Here is an 18,530-nt window from a genome sequence, read left to right as displayed (position 1 = left end):
AAGGGTAAATCTGATAAACCCATCTTTGGTTCTTCCAGAAGCAGACTCTGAGGTTGAGGTTAGCATGGAAGAGTTTATCAGAGAATCACTATATGTAAAAGGGAAGAAAAGGAAATAGGATTGACGAGAGAGGGAGATGCTAGACGGTTATGCAATCTGAACAGAGGCCTCAAAGGGAGCTCTAGAGCTAGGATGGCTCTTCATGTTAGGGTGAGGGGACTGGGCCTTTAAACCTCTGAATCAATTTTTCATTGGATGCAGACTCCCCGGAGCGTTGGGAAGAAGGAGGCATGACTTCAGGGATGGTACCTCTTTTCCACTTAGGGCAGCTCATCACTGTCCACTACAGCACCAGTGGAAAAAATATGTAGCCATCTTAGCAAGAGAAATGTTTACTATTCAACTGATTATTAAGACATAGGATTCAATAACATTAACACTAATATCAATAACTAATATCAATAACTTAACAGGGGTTTATTGCATGTAAGTACCATGTTTCATTTAGTTTTATAACTTTGTGACGTGGGCATTGCTATCCTATGCTTCAATGAAGAAACTGAAGATCAGATAGGTTGAATTACTTGCCCAGGGTCACATATGGTAGAGCCAGGATTTATGCTCAGGACTGGCTCCAGTGCTGTGTGTAAACCTTTATTCTCTACTGGAGCACACACAGTATATTACAGTGCTGAACATTGTTTGAGAAGATACCTGTCCAAGGAATACAGGTTTGCCTTCCTACTTAATGTGTGGTCTTATAAACAACATTTAAACAAGTTTCATGAGTTGCTGTGTAAATGTTGACAGTGTTTAGCAGTTTACAGTGGCATTACTTTTAAAAGGAGAATGAGTAATAGTTAATGCTCGGTTGACGATTAAAATCCTTATTTCATGACAAGAAGACCGGAAGTAGTATAACTAGGTACCTTTATAAAGCTACCAATGCCCCCAGAGCTTCGACCATGAGCGTACACTCTTTCATGGGGAAGTCCCATCCATTCAAATATTTACAAATACACTGTCGATTCATTGGTATCATAAGCAGAATATTAGACTAGAATAAAATAAGTAGTGTTTTAGACAATCAAAAGATAATGTGCATTTATTGAGTCTAATCATGAGGGTCTCTTTTGATTATATAACAGGTTCCCTAATCTTTGGGACAGAAATTACAGTTGTCTTTTGCTGGTTTGTTTTCACTTCTTTAGGTCTCTCTACATCAATCTTGTGGGACTCTGGGCAATCCTCACGTGCTCAGTGTTTTGTGGGCTCGCCCTGTATTCTAGGTACCGTGACTGTGATCCTTGGACAGCCAAGAAAGTGTCTGCACCAGACCAGGTTCAGTACCATGTCTTTCTTACAGGTGTATGAATAATATTCAAAAAGCTTATGAGTTGAGAGGAAAGAGCATTCCTATTCTTGTAGAGAAACGGAAAGTGAACTTGCCGTAATCACTTACATTTCTATAAAACTTTGGTAAGAATTTATTTTAGCAGATATAGCAAGAAAGAAGAGTACTGCATCTAAAATTAAAATATGGAAACACCAGGAAAAGTCAAGTAGAGTGTTAAACAGAAATAGCTCAAGGTTGGGAGTAGGAATGTAAACACAGTTTTGTTTTTTTTTAAACTACACAAACCATTGTACTATAGAACATTTTGTGGGTGCTTGTTAGAGCATTCATTTATAAACTATTTATCTTCCAATTTTTTAAATGATGGAGAGATGGATCTAATAAGTGAATATTTATTGAGTACCAACTCTATGGTGAGATTCTGTGCCAAGAGATTAATATGCTTCATTTAATTCTCACAACCCCACAATCCTGATTTTACAGATGAGGAAATGCTTCTCAGAGAGGTTATATAACTTACCCAAGGTCACATTGCTAATAAGTAAGGATAACTACGAGCAGTTATCAAATACCCACCATGGGCCAGGCACTACCATAAATGCTTCAAAGATGAGAGAATTCAGGCCTAAAGAATTTAAGTGAGTAACTAGCTAGTAACCTGAAGCCAGGATTTAAAACCAGCTGCCACCAGAGTCCTGACTTTGAACCTCTGTGCCATTTATTGTCTTTCAAAAAGGGGAACTAGAATTCAAACCCAGGATTGCCCAACTCTAAAGCCTGAGTTCTTGCCAAAATTATTTTCTAAGACTCGCCTGCAGAACAAGTTCCTAGGGGATTCATTAGAATGAAAATAGATTGAATTTCTGTTGATGCAAATGCATCTCATGCTCCCAGAAAAATACAACTTTGTGGGGGCTGGAAAATAAAAACACCCTGGGGCTGTTTCTCAACCCTATCTTACCTTATGCCCTCCTTTTGATAAACACACCCTCCCTGTTCTCTCAGAGAAGGTGAGAATCACGTTTACTGTGAAGATGGAGGCACTCTTCTGTTACATTCCCTCTAATAAAGAATGTTTTGTGACTGTTATCAATCTATATTGTCTGTAGTTTGTATCGTGAAGACAATAAGGACTTAAAAAAAAGTTTTTAATGTACTTTGCCTTTACCCTGGGCAAAAAAAAAAGTCCCTACGACTTCCCACCTTTGAGACATCTTGTAAAATATATTCAGGGTGTCTTGCCTGTACACGCTTAGACAGCCCGTGAAGGTTTCTCCTCAACTGATGTTTCCAGGACTGTGTTAGTTAACAAGTAAATTCAATTAACATTTCACTGGGGGTACCGTGCAAATAAGACAGTGGAAGATTGTGTCAGAACCTTATTCTCACCCAGTCGTGGTGGCTCACGCCTGTAATCTTAGCACTTTGGGAGGATGAAGCAGGCGAATCACTTGAGGTCAGGAGTTCAAGACTAGCCTGGCCAACATGGTAAAATCCGTCTCTATTAAAAATGCAGAAATTAGCCAGGCGTAGTGGTGGACTCCCGTAATCCCAGCTACACAGGAAGCTGAGGCAGGAGAATTGCTTGAACCTGGGAGGTGGAGATTGCAGTGAGCCAAGATCAAGCCACTGTACTCCAACCTGGGTGAGAGAGGGAGACTGTCTTAAAACAAAAAAACAAATACAAAAAAATCCCTTATCCTCGAGAGAGCAAGGATATGTTTCTCTATGCTCTGCTTGCATTTGCCCAGAGGAAGCAGGCCAGTTCCTAGATATAGTTTTACTATTTTCTTCTCTATCAATCCTATTTCATTGTTTCTACCTATACTTGAGGGAGCCACTCACACATGAAATAATTACATCGCAGATTTTTGAGAAAGTTGAAGACAGGATAGAGGATTTTGGACCTTGCTATAACACTATAGATGGAACCTACTTTTGCTATTTGTGGGATGTTGTTTAAAGTTAAACCTTTATGATATTTTGGGAAAACTGGGTCTTGATCTCATATAGGGATAAATGCTATTCCATTTTTCTGAGAATAAAGAATTAGTAAGCTTTGGAAAAGTGGAGAACACAATCCTAAAAGAACTGAAACAATCCTACTGTTGAAACATTCCCTTTCAACAGTGGAGGAAGTTCTTCCATATCCCATAAGCACACTATTGTTAAATGAAATTGAAGAGGCTATGGAAGCTGATAAAATAGGACATGCCATCTGCTCTGTACTGTGGGAGAAATTCAGGTTTTAATGCACATGAGAGGACACTCTTCTAGAAAATTGTCCACTTAGGACTCTTTTGATTCGGAAACTGATTTTGTGGAAAAACTGCCATGCAACAGAGTCCAGAAGTCACACACTTTATTATCCTTATTTGATATTTATTTTTTAAAATAGAAGTTATCAAAAGCAAGTTAGTATCAGGAAGTTTTTTAAAAGAAGCAAGTTTAAGGGATTTCCTGAAGTCATTCTCCACCCATCACTATGTCTTGTACTTGATACAGCTAAAATTACATCTTCTATCCTGGGCAGTGACTAAAGTTCACAAAATGGCCTTGAGTCATCAAGTAAAGTTAAGCAGATGCTGCTTACTTAAGCACAGAGGTGTGTCAAATATATCCTTTAAAACAACTTATTATTCCCAAGAATAGCAACTACTTTGTTTTGAGCATTTATTATATTCCATATACTATACTATGAGTTTTACATAAATTATCTAAATTAACTTTTACAGCAACTCTATGAGGTTAGTATTATTACCACTATTTTATAGATGAGGAAGCTGGGGCTCAGAACTTTAGTTACAAAAGCCGTATCTGTGTGAATCCAAAGCCTCTTTACTTAACTACTGTGCTATTCGTTTCTCTAAATGTTAGTAGTTAAAAGGTTTAATTTTAGGTATTTGAAAATTTCAGTTGTGTGGAATAGCTCCTTTCAGTTCCTGAAGGAGACAAGATAAATGATAAACTAGGCATTCATTAATTTTATTCAGTAGCGAAAAGTACTTGGAAATAAATGTTGGAATTTTTCAGCTCATGCCTTATTTGGTACTGGACATTCTGCAAGATTATCCAGGACTTCCTGGACTTTTTGTGGCCTGTGCTTACAGTGGGACGTTAAGGTATGAACTATGACTCTAATAACACATGATTTCTCTGTTGGGATCTTTCTTTTGTTATTAGATACTTTAGGGTGAAATGTGGAGTTCTGGGCATGGACACAGATGGCCCAAAGTAGGCAATCTGCTGCATGTGTCCTCTCTGTGGTCTGACTTATCTCTGTGGACTAGTGTCCTGTTGTCATCAGCTCCACTTTTAACTAGGTCCCTGCTCTCTAATACACCATCATACATCCTATGATGTGATACTCTATGGTCACAATAATGATGATCAGTTGATGGTAGCTTTCACTGATGATCAAAAATGGGTGCCACAGTCTTGATTGAAAACACACATGAGGCTAAAGCATGGTCAACTGGAAAATTAGAATGAAATCTTCCATTTACCTGTTGAATAATATATACTGCCCAAAGTGTCTTACATTTTGTGATCTATCATTGCCCTTTCCTCCAGAGAATTGTTATTATCAACATGTACAGTGTGCGTTAGTGGGGATTCAGGAAATTCATATTGTTGACATTTACAGCACATGGTAGGAAGGACTTATGACAGTCCTTTCTATGCACAAAGAAAAATATTTTTTAAAGTTGTTATTTATAAGAATATGGATCTGTGTAGATTCTTTTAGACACTGAAGATTAACTGCAAGTGGAAGCAACATGAACACATCCTTTCTCTTTTACTGTCAAGCCTGTAGATATTGCCTGAATATCATTTTTGGATGATAACAGTTTCCAGAAAGGCAGTGCTGTGATTATTAAAAATAGCATAGTAGAGCTGGGTGCGGTGGCCCACGCCTGTAATCCCAGCACTTTGGGAGGCCAAGGCAGGCGGATCACGAGGTCAGGAGATCGAGACCATCCTGGCTAACACAGAGAAACCCCATCTCTACTAAAAATACAAAAAATTAGCTGGACGTGGTGGCGGGCGCCTGTAGTTCCAGCTCCTCTGAAGGCTAAGTCAGGAGAATGGCATGAACCCGGGAGGCGGAGCTTGCTGTGAGCTGAGATCATGCCATTGCACTCCAGCTGTCTCAAAAAAATAATAATAATAAAATAAAATAAAAATAGCATAGTAGAAATCGGGTTATATTTTAGAAGTGTCAATTTGTTTCCCCCTTTCTCATTCCCACTTAAAGTATTATTAAAGGTAAAATATTATAAATCAAAAAAATTTTTTTCCCTTACAGCACAGTGTCCTCCAGTATTAATGCCTTAGCAGCAGTAACTGTGGAAGATCTAATCAAACCTTACTTCAGATCGCTCTCAGAAAGGTCTCTGTCTTGGATTTCCCAAGGAATGAGTAAGTTTCTGTTTTCACAATTCCATTTTAGCTCAGAGAGATGATTTTTTTGACACAAAAAAATGTTTTTCCACTGAAGCTACAGAGGAAGAACCTCTGATTATGAATGGATATCCACATATGTATGCCTATGACAATGCAGATTTTTTTAAAATGTTTGTATCAGTGTTTAACATTACCATATCTGTAATCAAGATTTGGGAGACACTTCAGACAATTAATTGTCAGTGAACCACAAACGACAATTTGCAGGGGACCGATTTGGCTGTCCTTTTTTTCCTGTGCCTTCATCCTACCCTAAATTTGTGTTAAAATTCTTAGCCACACACACACACAAATTCAACTATTTTCCTTTTCAACTGTAGTCCACAGTTCTAAGAAATATCCCTACTTTGGAACCAAGAGCCACACTTTTTCTGTGTTACCTAAGAAGGCACTGAAGATTTCTGTGTTACCTAAGAAGACATTGAAGATTAACTGCAAGTGGAAGCAACTTGCAGTCAGTTTCAGTTACGTAGTCTTCCCACAAACACTTCCCAAACATTTACAGAGGATTACATTAAATTAGATTCATAGATTAGATGAATTGAAGATAAAGAAACAGTGTTATCAATTTTGACTCGTCTTAGTTGTCTGTTCTGTCTGCTTATGTACACTGTCCTGGAGATGAACTATAAATGTGTGCAAGAAATTCTCAACTTCTGTTCTGTTCAATTGTAGAGCATCATTAGGGGTTAAATACCGGCTTGAATAGACTGGTTTAAGCACCTTCAGTTCCCAGATGTCTCAAATGTAATATCCAACTCAAAGAAATCTTGCCAATGTACTGCATTCTTCATTTTGACACCTTGAAATGAATGACTAACAAATTCCTTTTTGAGAAAGAATCTTTAACTTCAACACAATAACATTAATAGACGGTCAAAGAAATAGTAAATTATACCCTATTAGGAGTCATAATTCTATGTAAAATTGCCACGACTGTAGCCAGGAATGAGTCCTTAATTTATATCCTTCAGTGTTCCCTAAATTTAAATAGCAATGCATCATTTTATTATGTACCCAATTTTAATCCTGGAGCATAATTTCAGAATGATGCAATGCTTCCTAAAGGGGTTTTAGACTGGTTCACTGTGGGATTATTGAAGCTGTGTGGTTAGTAGAATGAATAGATGCTTTTGAAGTGAGACAAACCCAATCTTGTTTTGTTAATTTACTAGCTGTTAACCTTGAGAAAATCCAGTTACCCATACAAGCCTCTATTTCTCTATATGGAAAATGGGCACACAAACACTTTGCAGAATTGGGTTTTGAGATAATGCATATAAAACAGGAGGCACTAGCTGGTGCTCATGGAATGATGTTGATGAATGACAAATCAACTTTGCTAATATAGATGAGATTTTCATTCATTTTAAAGGGTACTATGAAATCATAATCTTGAAGTATATGCAGTAAGGACATAGAGAAGAATGTGGCAGATGATTTGAATGTGTTTCCAATAACTTTGAGTTCCCAAAATTATAGGTGACTGTTCATCCTATCAAATGGAGAATCAAACCTAATATATTGAAAATATTATTTACATTAAAATTGAGGCATAAAAATCATGTCTATGAGAACTCTTTGAAAAAATATTTAAGATTTTTCATTCAGCTGCATTATTTACTCAATATATTTAACAAAGCTATGAATGCTAAAATAAGATAGAAATAACATTATATAAGAAATACAAAAATTTTATGATGGGCAAATTTCGCATTCATTTTTTTTCTGTATATTGAGTTTTGCATCTGGGAAATTATATCAACTGATTTCAGGTGACTTTTGCTGAATGAAAGTATTAAAGGGCTTTTTGCATGATATTTCCTATAACTTAAAAGGTAATACATGTACCTGGAGAAAATCTGGGAAATACCGAAAATCAATAGAAAAAAATATTCCACAATCTGACCACCAGTGGTGGCTTGAGAACTTTTATAAACAAGTTTGGGCTGAGCGTGGTGACTCACGCCTGTAATCCTAGGACTTTGGGAGGCCAAGATGGGAGGATCGCTTGAGCCCAGGAGTTCGAGGCCAGTCTGGGCAACATAACGACAACCCGTCTCTATTTAAAAAGAATTTTTTTAAAGAAGTTTGAAGAAAACAACTTAGCAGAAGGGCAGATGTGCTTATTCAGAAGCTGCCTTTCTTTGCTAGTTTAATAGGAAGGGCTTGAGGATATTGACGGAGATTATGAGGGGTCTAAAAGTCCTCCAACACCCCATGGTGTCCGTTGCCACTTCCCAAGGGAAATGAATGCTTAAAGTCAGAAGAGTCTAATTTCTGTTTATTACTCCCTCTCTCACCTTCTACAGAGCAGAGCTGAATAGTATTCTATTTTTGACAAGCTGAAAACAGAGACCTGACCCTTCCTTTATATACAAATGTTTATGGAGGATTAGATTAATAACACAATATAGTTCTTAGTTTTAATCCCTATAGTTAATTACAGGAATTCTTATATAACCTGCTGTCGTAACTAATCCTGGGACACAATGTAAGGGCTTTGTCCTCTTGGAACACTGTTAATGTCAGAGGAAAACAGCCCTTTCCTTTATTCACTGGCTCTGATGTGTGTGTCCATTCTTCACCATAGTCATGTTACTCACTTTGAATCAAAGGTGTGGTGGATTATTCTATTGAGAATTCTAATTCTCCGGGTCTGGATTTTACACTGGCTTTTATGTTGTCCATTTAGGTGTGGTATATGGAGCCCTATGTATTGGAATGGCTGCGCTGGCATCACTTATGGGAGCTTTGTTGCAGGTGAGAGCTGACCCGTGGAGGTTTAAGTCATAAATCACTAAATCTTTTTTTAATGTTGATGTCACCATCCTTCCAGACTTCTCTCAATGTATATTGACACCTGGACATATCAAGTGGCAGAGATGACTATGCTTTTAAAATTTTTTTTTTAAATTAAACTTTGTGTTTTGAGATAATTGTGGATTTACATGCAATTGTGAGATATAATACAGAGAGATCTCATATACTCTTTACTCAGTTTCTCTCAATGGTAATGTCTTACAGTGGTAACATCTTGATAGTACAATATCAAACCCATATATTCTGTATACTAGCTCTTGGTCACATGTGGTTTTCAAATTTTTTTTACACTGTAGTTTGTCTTTTTATCCTCATAACAGGGACTGTCAAAGTACAATTTTTTTTTTTTTTAGTTTGGATAAAATCTAGTTTATCAATTTGTCTTTTCATGGATTGTGTTTCTGGTGTAGAGTCTAAGAACTTTACCTAGCCCCAGATCTTGAAGATTTTCTTCTGTTTCTTTTCAAAGAGTTTTAGAGTTTTACATTTTATATTTAAGCCTACAATCCCTTTGGAGTTAATTTTTGTATAAAATGTGAGACTTAGGTTGACATTCTTTTTTCCTCTATGAATGTTCAACCAGCACCTTTTGTTGAAAAGGCTATCTTTCTTCCATTGACCTGCCTTTACACGTTCGTAAAAAATCAATTAAGCATATTTGTATGGGTCTATTTCTGAATTCTCTGTTTTCTTTCACTTATTTATGTGTCTGTACTTCTGCCAATACCACACAGCTTTATAATTTGATCATTTTGATTACTGCAGCTTTAAAATAAGTTCAAGATCAGGTCGATTGATTCCTCTCACTGTATTCTTAGTTTTCAAAATTGTTTTAGCTATTCTAGTTCTTTTGCCTTTTCATATGAAGTCTAGGATAATCTTGGTCTGTATCTACAAAAAAAATCTTGCTTAAATATTGATTGCCTGAAAGCTGTTTATTCATTTGAGAAGAAATGACATCTTTACTATGTTGAATTTTCTAAAACATGAACATGGTATGTCTCTTCATTTATTTAGCTTTTTATGCAAATCATATTTTTTATGTTGGTGTCTATGTGTTCAATGCTAATATGTAGAAATAAAATTAATGTGTTTATATTTATCTTTAATCTTGTGACCTTGCTGAGCTCACTTATTAGTTCTGAGAGTTTTTTGTTTCTTTGTTTTATGTTTTGGTTTGTTTTGGTGTATTCCTTGAGATATTCTACATAAACAATCATGTCATTTTCGAATAGGGCAGTTTTATTTCTTTCCTTCTGATCTGTATGTATGCCTTTTATTTCCTTATTGCACTGGCTTCAACTTCCACATCATGTTGAATAGAAGTAGTGAGAGTGGAAATCCTTACCCAGTTCTCCAATGTGAACAGGAAACTCTCTATTCTTATTTTTTTTTCTGAGAGTTTTCACCATAAATGGGTGTTGAATTTTTTCAAACACTTTTTCTGTCATCAATTTATATGATCATGTGATCTTCTTTAGCCTACTTACATGATGGATTACATTGATTGATTTTTTAATGCAGAACCCGCCTTGTTTGGTCATGGTGTGTAGTTATTTTTATATATTGCTGAATTCTATGTGCTAATATTTTATTAAGGATTTTTACATCTATGTTCATGAAGAATATTGATCTGTAGTGGTGCGTGTGTGTGTGTGTGTGTGCATGTGAGTGTGTGTGTGTGTGTGAGTATACTGCCCTTGGTTTTGATAGCAGGGTTATACTAGCTTCATAAAATAAAATGAGAAGGATTCTGTTTTCTATTTTCTAGGAGAGATTGTCTAAAATTAGTGCCAATTATTCCTTAATTATTTGGTAGAATTCTCTAGGGAAAGCATCTGGGCCTGGATTTTTTTTTTTTTTTTAGTTTTAAAATTATGAATTTAATTTCCTTAATAGTTATAGAGGTATTCAAATTATCCCTTTCATATTCGATGAATTGTGACAATTTACGTTTTTGAGGAATTGTTCCATTTTATCTAAGTTTGCAAATTTATATATGTATAGTTGTTCACAGTATTTCTGTACTATCCTTTTGATATCTGCAGGACCTGTAGTGATAGACCCTGTTTCATTCCTAATATTGGTAACGTTTATCTTATTTTTTTTGGTCTTTCTACAGGTTTGTCAATTTCATTGATGTTTTCAAAGAACCAACTTCTTTTTTTCATTGATTTTTCTGTGTTGTTTTTCTGTTTTCGTTCATTGATTTTTAACTTTTCTCTTTATGACTTCTTTTCTCCTTGCTTTGGGTTTTAATTTGCTATTCTCGAGGTGGGATCTTAGGTTACTGATTTAAATCTTCTCTTTTCTAATGTGTGCATTTGTGCCGAACATTTCCTTCTTAGCGCTAGTTTACCTGTGTTCCACAACTTTTGACATCTTGTGTGCTTGTTTACATTCAGCTGAATGCATTTTTAAGTTTTCTTTGAGATATTCTTTTGATTCATGGATTATTTAGAAGTATGTTACTTAGTTTGCAAGTATTCAAATATTTTCCTGTTATCTTTCTGTTATTGATTTCTAGTTTGATTCCATTGTGATCAGAGAACACACTACGATTGCAGTTCTTTTAAGCTTGTTGAGGTCTGTTTTATAACCTAGGATATGGTATTTTGGCATATGTTCCATGGGCACTTGAAAAGAATGTGTATTCTTTTTTTATTAGGTAGAGTGTTTCATAACTATCAATTAAATTCTGTTTGTTGATGGTTGCTGATTTTCTGTTTAGTTATTTTATCAATTGTTGAGATAGGGGTGGTGAATTCTCCAAATATAATTATATATTTGCCTATTTCCCTTTTAGTTCTATCAGTTTTTGCTTTGCTTCATGCATTGGGTCTTATTGAAGGATTAACTTTTTTGTTATTATATAATGTCCCTATCTGTCTCTGAGAAATTTTTTTGCTGTGAAGTCTATTTATCTGATATTAATATAGTTACTTCTACTTTCCATTGATTAATGGTTGCATAATATATTTTTCTATTTTTTCACTTTGAACCGCCTATGCTGCTATATTTGAAGTGAGTTTTTTTGTAGACAGCACATAGTTGAGTTTTTTTTTAAAATCCAACCTGTCAATCTCTGTCTTTTCATTGGTATACTTAGACCATTCACATTTTATATATTATTGGTATGTTATGTTAAGGCTTAAGCATCATTTTTTGGTTTTCTGTTTGGTATTTCTGTTTTTTGTTTTCTGCCTTCCTGTGAGTTGCTCTAGGGTTCCTTCTTTCTACCATTTCCTTTCTGTTTGGAAAACTTCTTTTAGCCATTCTTTTAGTTTTCCTTCACCTGAGAATGTCTTGAGTTTCCCCTTTATCCCCAAAGGATATTTTTGTTGGGTGTATGATTCTGAGTTGTTAGTTTTTTTCCTCATGAGTTAAAAAAGTATTTTCCTACTTTCTTCTTGTCTCTATAATTTCTGATGATAAATATGCTACTATTCTAATTGTTTTCCCTTACAGGTAAGGAGTCATTTCTTTCTGGATGCTCCCAGGGTTTTTGTTTTGTTTTGTTTTTTCTTTAGTTTTCAGAAGTTTAATTATGATGTATCTTGGTGTATATTTCTTTGTTTTGAGTTTTTGATGTGTGTTGGCATGTATTTCTTTCTTTTCTTTTCCTATTTTTTTAGGGTTACTCAGTTTCTTGAATCTTGAATCAGCTTCTTTCATAAGTCTGAAAGAGATTTATGTCTCTTGCCAAGTTTGAGAAGTTCAGACATTAATTCTTTGAGTACTTGTCCACCCCATCATCTTTCTCTTTTCCTCTGGGACTCTCATGACGTGAATGTTAAAATTTTTTGTTATGGTTCTACAGATCCCTGAAGTTTATTTTTTATTTCTTCATTTCATTTCTCTCTATTGTTCAGTTTGGGTTATTTCTGTTGCTCTGTCATTCAGTTCACTGATCTTTTTCTTGGTTCCCTCTATTTTGCTGTTGTGCCCATTCATTTAAATTTTTTATTTCAGTTATTGTATTTCTTCAGCATAATAATTTCATTTGGTTCTTCCTAATATCTTCTTTTTTTACTGAGATTTTTCTATGTATATTTTTTCCCTCTATTTTTTCATTAGTTTCAAGTGAGTTCTAATTGTTAAAGCATTTTTTAATCATGGCTGTTTCAAATTTTTTATCAAATAATTCTATTTCTGTAATCTCTGTATTGACATCTATAGATTGTCTTTTTATATTTAATTTGAGATCTTCCTGGTTCTTTCTATGAAAAGTTAATTTCCACTGAAACCTGGGCATTTCAATATTATGTGATGAGACTTTGAATCTCACCTTCTGTTTTAGCTGGTTTTCTCTGACACTACTTCAGTAGCATAAGGAAGGGTGCTGCCTCATTACTGTCAGATGGAGGTAGAAGTCTAGAGGGAGGAGCTCCTTGTTATGCAGGATAGGGGTATGTAGTATACTATGAGACATATTGTGGCTGTAAGATTAATGATAGCGCATAAGGCCCGCTGAAATATCTTGTAGGAGTGATACTACATGTCTCATGGGAATTTACAACCCTGGCTCAGGGATTTCCAGGAAACAAAGCCACCTCAGCACAGATACAGCTTTCATAAACCTTAGAACAAAGCTTACTTTTAAAATAATGGCTTAAATACCTTTTATGAAAGAAACACTTGGTAACTAACCTGGACGAAATACAGGTATAAGAAAGGGAGAAGGACTCCCCCAAGGTCTGACAATGGTCTCTGGATGAAGACTCTCTGGTCAGTTCATGATCTGACTCCCTGACTGTATCTGGCCCATGACAACAGCTTATTCTCACTATCCATCTTCTAAGAGTGCTGCCAGAATAAACCAATTGAGCATTAAATGGTGCCTAAGACTCATCTTTGATGTGAAGTGAACAGAAGAGGAGACATTGTCCCTGGGAAAGCTGGTTAACTAGGTCCACCTACAACCTCTGAACACAACTGGCATTGAGGATAGGATAATAAGTGAGCAAGTGTGTAATGACACCCATTTCTAAGGAAGGACTGGGAAAGGGTGACTGGGGACTGGTTATGATCAAGAAATCAGATGAAGCCCTCCGGAACACTCCATAGTGTGTCTGGCAGCTCTTATTTTACTTTCTGGTCTGTTGCTGCCTTCTACATACACTTTGTCTGTGCCTCTGTTGTGAAATCGCCACCATGAAAAACCTGCCAAAATTATTCTTAAGACCATTCTGGCCCCCAGTAACTGGGGACAGGCTCTAAGGAGGAGGAAGCAGAGGTGGAGGATGCCCTGGCTTGAAGAGCCAACCGCTGGCTGGTGTGTCTCTGGCTCCTGCTGTGGGAGGTTGCTTCTTGCCCCCAAAGATCTTGGTATCGTGATGCCACAGACCAAGAAGGCAAAGGTGAAGCTTACCTGCTGAAGGGTTATGTGCTGTTGTCCACCAGCTAGGGACTTAGAAGCATATTTCCCAAGGGACTAACATCACCAGTGAAGTCCACAAGACTCATCAAAGGGCACATCACAGCTGTTCCCAGCCCACTATGCACTCCAGTTGAGACAGCGTGGCTTCTCAAGGGGTGTGCCCCACCCTATGATGCCTGCTGAGTGTTGCTGGCAGCATCCCACAGGCAACATGCCCAAGTCACGCGGGCTCACTTCAGAGTTGCGTCATTCTGCCTGGCCGATCCAGAGCCCTGTGAGCTGTGGAATGATGATTCTGAGTGTGCTGGCTTACCGCTGGCTACACCACAGGTGTCACCAGTCATCACCTGGGCTGAGAAAGCAGCTGCTACCTCCACAGCTGGCTGAGATGAGGAAGTGTGTCCTAGACACCATACAAGTCCATGAAGAGGTTCACGCCTGTTGTGGACAGAAATTCAAAGCCCCTCAAAGACCTGGTGCAGGAACCCAATGAGAAAGGCACCACCAGGCTGTTCTGTGTGTACCTGACAGGATGTGCTTTGCAACTCATAGGCTGAGAAATACAAATACAACAGCCAGCGGCTATCTTTAAAGATAATAAGATCATTTCCTTATTTCAAGACCCTGTCGAGCTTATCCAGGCACAGAGTGGAGCAGGTAGACGTAGTTGTCCCTGCACTCCGTTGCAGTGGCTATTCAGGCCTGGGGGCTATTCACCCCCAGCATGAACCTCTTTTCATCAAGGGCTGAAGGTGGCTGGTGTACACTGAGGAAGAAGGGGAGCTACTATGGCGCTTAGGCATGCTCCAGTGAGTTTGCATAGCCGCCACTCCCATGGAACAGGGGCACAACTGGGAGACCCTGGAACAGGCCACCTTGCACCCAGATACCTTACAGATGTTTTTAAGGAGAGCCCATCATAAGCCAAACCAACTCTCCTGGCCCTGATGGCCACAGTCCCTGAAGTTAATTGAGCTCTGTAGGTCCTCACCACCCTGGAAAATGCTGTGACAGAACCATCCAACAGTGTTCACAGCAGCACCTTTCTCCCCACCCACCACCCAGGACCCTGCAGCCAGAGGTCTCACACTGGGCTCTGCTCTCCCTGGCCTTTCCATACCCATCACCTACTGGATGAGGCCCAGTCCAGCTGTTCCCAAGGGCAGAGTGACCTCTACTGGCAGTTACGCTGAAGGGTGCTTTCAAATTGGCTCCTGTCTGGCAAGCCTCATGAATTCCTGCAAACCCTCCTTAATATCAGTGTCGCCCAACCATCCCATCCACTGACCCACCACCCATCTGGATGGCTGAGCATCAACTTCCACCTTTGGGAAGATGCCTTCACTGCTAACATTCCTGCCGTGTGCCCAGGATGACCCAAAGACTGTCCCACCCATCCTGCTTATATCCCTCCCTGGCAAGAGTTTCACTGGTGTATTTGTCTAGGTGTCTCTTGGGCCACCACTGTTTCTGCAGCCAGTGCCTCCTAGAGACATTTGGTGCCCCAGTTGTGCCTGGCAGCCATCTGGAATGGACAACACCTTGAACTTTGGCCTCATCAGGCCATGTTCAAGATCATGATTTTGGATCTTTGACAGCACCTCAGCACACAATGTCCCCAGACCTAATTGCTTAGTTCTGTGTCCTCTTTATCCTTCTGTTCCATTTTCACATGTCATTGCTCTGCAATCAAGCAACTCCAAGCCTGCTACCACTGAGTCCCTTCAACTCCTTTTACCTGCTCATGTAATCGTGTTTCCAAGCCCCAGTGTGCCCGTGTTCTTTTGCTGCTACACCGGGTGGCCTGACTTTCCACATCCAAATGTGGCTTCTCCAGACCTATTCACCGATTACTCAGCACTGAGGTCACTGACAGCCTCCACCACATTTTGGCCACCCACTGAGCAGCCAACCTTCCAGCCTGCTGGGCACGCCTTCGCTGGCCTGCCACACATCCATTGCTTCCCGTCCAGACTTGGTCGCTACCTGTCCTCCATTCTTCCCTCATCATTGGTGAGTCTGCCCCAAAGCCACAGCTGAGCCCCATTCTCATGAACTCCCCTGACTGCTCAGCTGGACACTAGATCTACTCTATACTCTCTGTGATGATACAGTTCAATTCCAGATTGTTCCGAGGGTGCCGCCGACTCCTACTCACCGTCCTACAGAAGATCTGTTTCTCAAGATTTGACTGACCATGGAGTGCACTTTCAAGCTCGGGCAGCCTCTCAATTATTGACCCCCTCAGGGTCAGGGGTGGAGTGTGGTGTACAATGAGATGTATCATGGCTATACGATTAATGATAGGCATAAGGCCACTCAAGCAACTCACAGGGTCAGTCCTATCTGTCCGGTTGGGGATTTCCAACCGGATTTCCAGGAGACCAGGTTACCTCAGCACGATGCAACTTTCACAAACCTTAGATCAAAGGTTACCCTTACAAGCATAGTTTAATCTCTCTTTGTGAACAAAACACCTGGAAAATGACCTGGATTGAATACAAGTATAAGAAAGGAGGAAGGATCCTCCAAACTCTGAGAATGGTCTCTAGATGAAAACCTTCCTGGTCTGTCAGTCATCTGACCGGTGACTAAATCTGTCCCACAACACCATCCTGCTCCTTCTATCCTTCTGGTGCTCTTAGCACTGCCAGAATAAAATGCATGGGCATCAGACGGTGTACAAGACTCAACGATGATGCAAAGCGAACTCAAGGGGAGAGGCTTCCCTGGGAAGCTGGTTAACTAGGACCACCTAGAACATCCGAGGACAACAGGGTGGAATTCACTGACATCATGGAGGAGGTGGCTTTGTCACTGCTGGGCCATGGTGAAAGTCCCGATTTTCCACTAGGCCTCCTGTGACATTGCCAGTAGGGAGGCAAAGGGTGCCTCGTGACAGGCTGGGGGTATGGAATCTAGGCTGGCATGGGTGTGGGTGGGGTGAACAGATTATTCTGTGGAATGAAGTGGTTGGGGTCTAAGAGTTTTCCATCTTCATAGGCTGCTCCTTTCCTGGCCCTGTGACTAGAGAGAGAATAGGCCTTTATGAGGGGTTTTAATCTTATTTTATTTTTTTGCTTGTGTCTGTTGCCATTTCGAGGCTAGCTGGCTTCTTTGACTCTCAGGCTGGGATACATGAAGCAAAAAGAAAATTCAGGGAACTCACACTGTACCATTCTTCAGATCCGGGGTCCCTAGTGGGCTGCCTTCTTTCCACCTTTCAGAGTGGTCTTATGTTTTTTTTATATGAAATGTCAGGATTTTTAATTTTATTAGCAGGAGGAATAGAGAAATGTATGTTTATCTTCTCAGAAGTAGAAACACTTCATTGAAATTTTTTTTTTTTTTTTTTGGTTTATTTACCTGAAGGGTCTTCCACCTCCTGTGGCATTTGCTCTTCTGATTAGAGAGCATTTTGTGTTGGAAAGCTCCCTCCTGCTCCTGTGGAGCTGTGGGCCTGGAGAGGACAGACCAATCTTTAGAACAGTGTCTTCTTCCTGAACCCTGTGGTCACCTCACTGTCTTTAGCATACGGGCCTTGGCATAGACTTCTCCTCTGACTGCAACACCTTCCTCTCTACCTCGTCCACTGCCTAAGCCTTAGTTATTCTTCAGTTTTCATTTTAACACTTTACTTATTTAAAGAGACTTTTCCTGTTACCTGGATACGTTTGCATTCCCTTCTGCTAAATGTTTCAGGAGCACCTTGTACTTTCTTTATCATCTCTTGTCAAACTTTATTGCAGTTATTTATCTAATGTCTGTTTTACTGAATAGCCTATAATCCACGAAGGTGGGGAAGATGACATTGTTGTTCAACCCTCTATCAAATATCTGGTGCCTACTGCAGTGCCCAGGACAAAGCAAGATGTTAACAACTTTAGCTCGAATGTTAACTAATAATGTAGTTAGACTCATAAATATCCTATGATCTGATCACCCCAAGTGCTCCCTGAAATTTCCCTGGCCACTTGGGCTGCTCCTCTGGGATCCCGGACCTCCTGTTGACGTAGAAACTTAAAGGTTAATACTGGCAAAGTGGGGGTCCTCCAGGATCTTTTTCAGTCCTAAGGCTTGGGGCCATTCTAGTTGGTTGTTGCTTAGGGCATACCAGCTGTTAAAATAGTTTGATCTCATCTCTGGTTATGTGAGTGAATGAATTAGATCCAGAGCTCCAAGCCTGTCCAGCACTCCTAAACCATAGCCAGTCATACAGAATGTGCTTTCTTCATAGTCTGCAATAGTGCCTGGAGCTCTTATTGTGGTTGATTCCCCTTTTTCCATATATCAGCTATGGCCTGATTATATACAATGACATGTTCTAGCAGAGTCATCATAACTCCAAGCCAGTTCATCCTTGCTTCATCTCCAGCCAAGGTCTTCTTTCCTCTTATAGATCTTTTTGGGGTATCTTCCTTATGTCTCCAAAACTGCTCACAGATCACATAGTCATAACTTGCTTTGTGGGTCATATGACCTCTTGCAGTGGAGTCTGTCTCC

General features: G+C 39.1%; 1 protein-coding gene across 2 annotated transcripts in view; it reads left to right on the top strand.

The window, feature by feature from the left end:
* Positions 1 to 18,530, top strand: part of SLC5A8 (solute carrier family 5 member 8) — a 57,190-nt gene that overhangs the window by 21,073 nt on the left and 17,587 nt on the right. For both annotated transcript variants that reach the window (XR_007717458.1, XM_050746811.1), the window contains exons 7-10: positions 1,212 to 1,341; positions 4,391 to 4,479; positions 5,667 to 5,779; positions 8,520 to 8,587. Coding sequence is in view for 1 of the 2 variants with exons in the window: in XM_050746811.1 (XP_050602768.1) it covers positions 1,212 to 1,341; positions 4,391 to 4,479; positions 5,667 to 5,779; positions 8,520 to 8,587 (400 nt within the window). In the remaining variant the exon portion in view is untranslated. The remainder of the gene's footprint in view (positions 1 to 1,211; positions 1,342 to 4,390; positions 4,480 to 5,666; positions 5,780 to 8,519; positions 8,588 to 18,530) is intronic.

The sequence above is a fragment of the Macaca thibetana genome, chromosome 11, assembly GCF_024542745.1.
Source record: "Macaca thibetana thibetana isolate TM-01 chromosome 11, ASM2454274v1, whole genome shotgun sequence".
Classification (NCBI taxonomy): Eukaryota; Metazoa; Chordata; class Mammalia; order Primates; family Cercopithecidae; genus Macaca; species Macaca thibetana.
The sequence above is the reverse complement of the archived record's forward strand: the minus strand, read 5'-3'. Positions and strand labels throughout refer to the sequence as shown.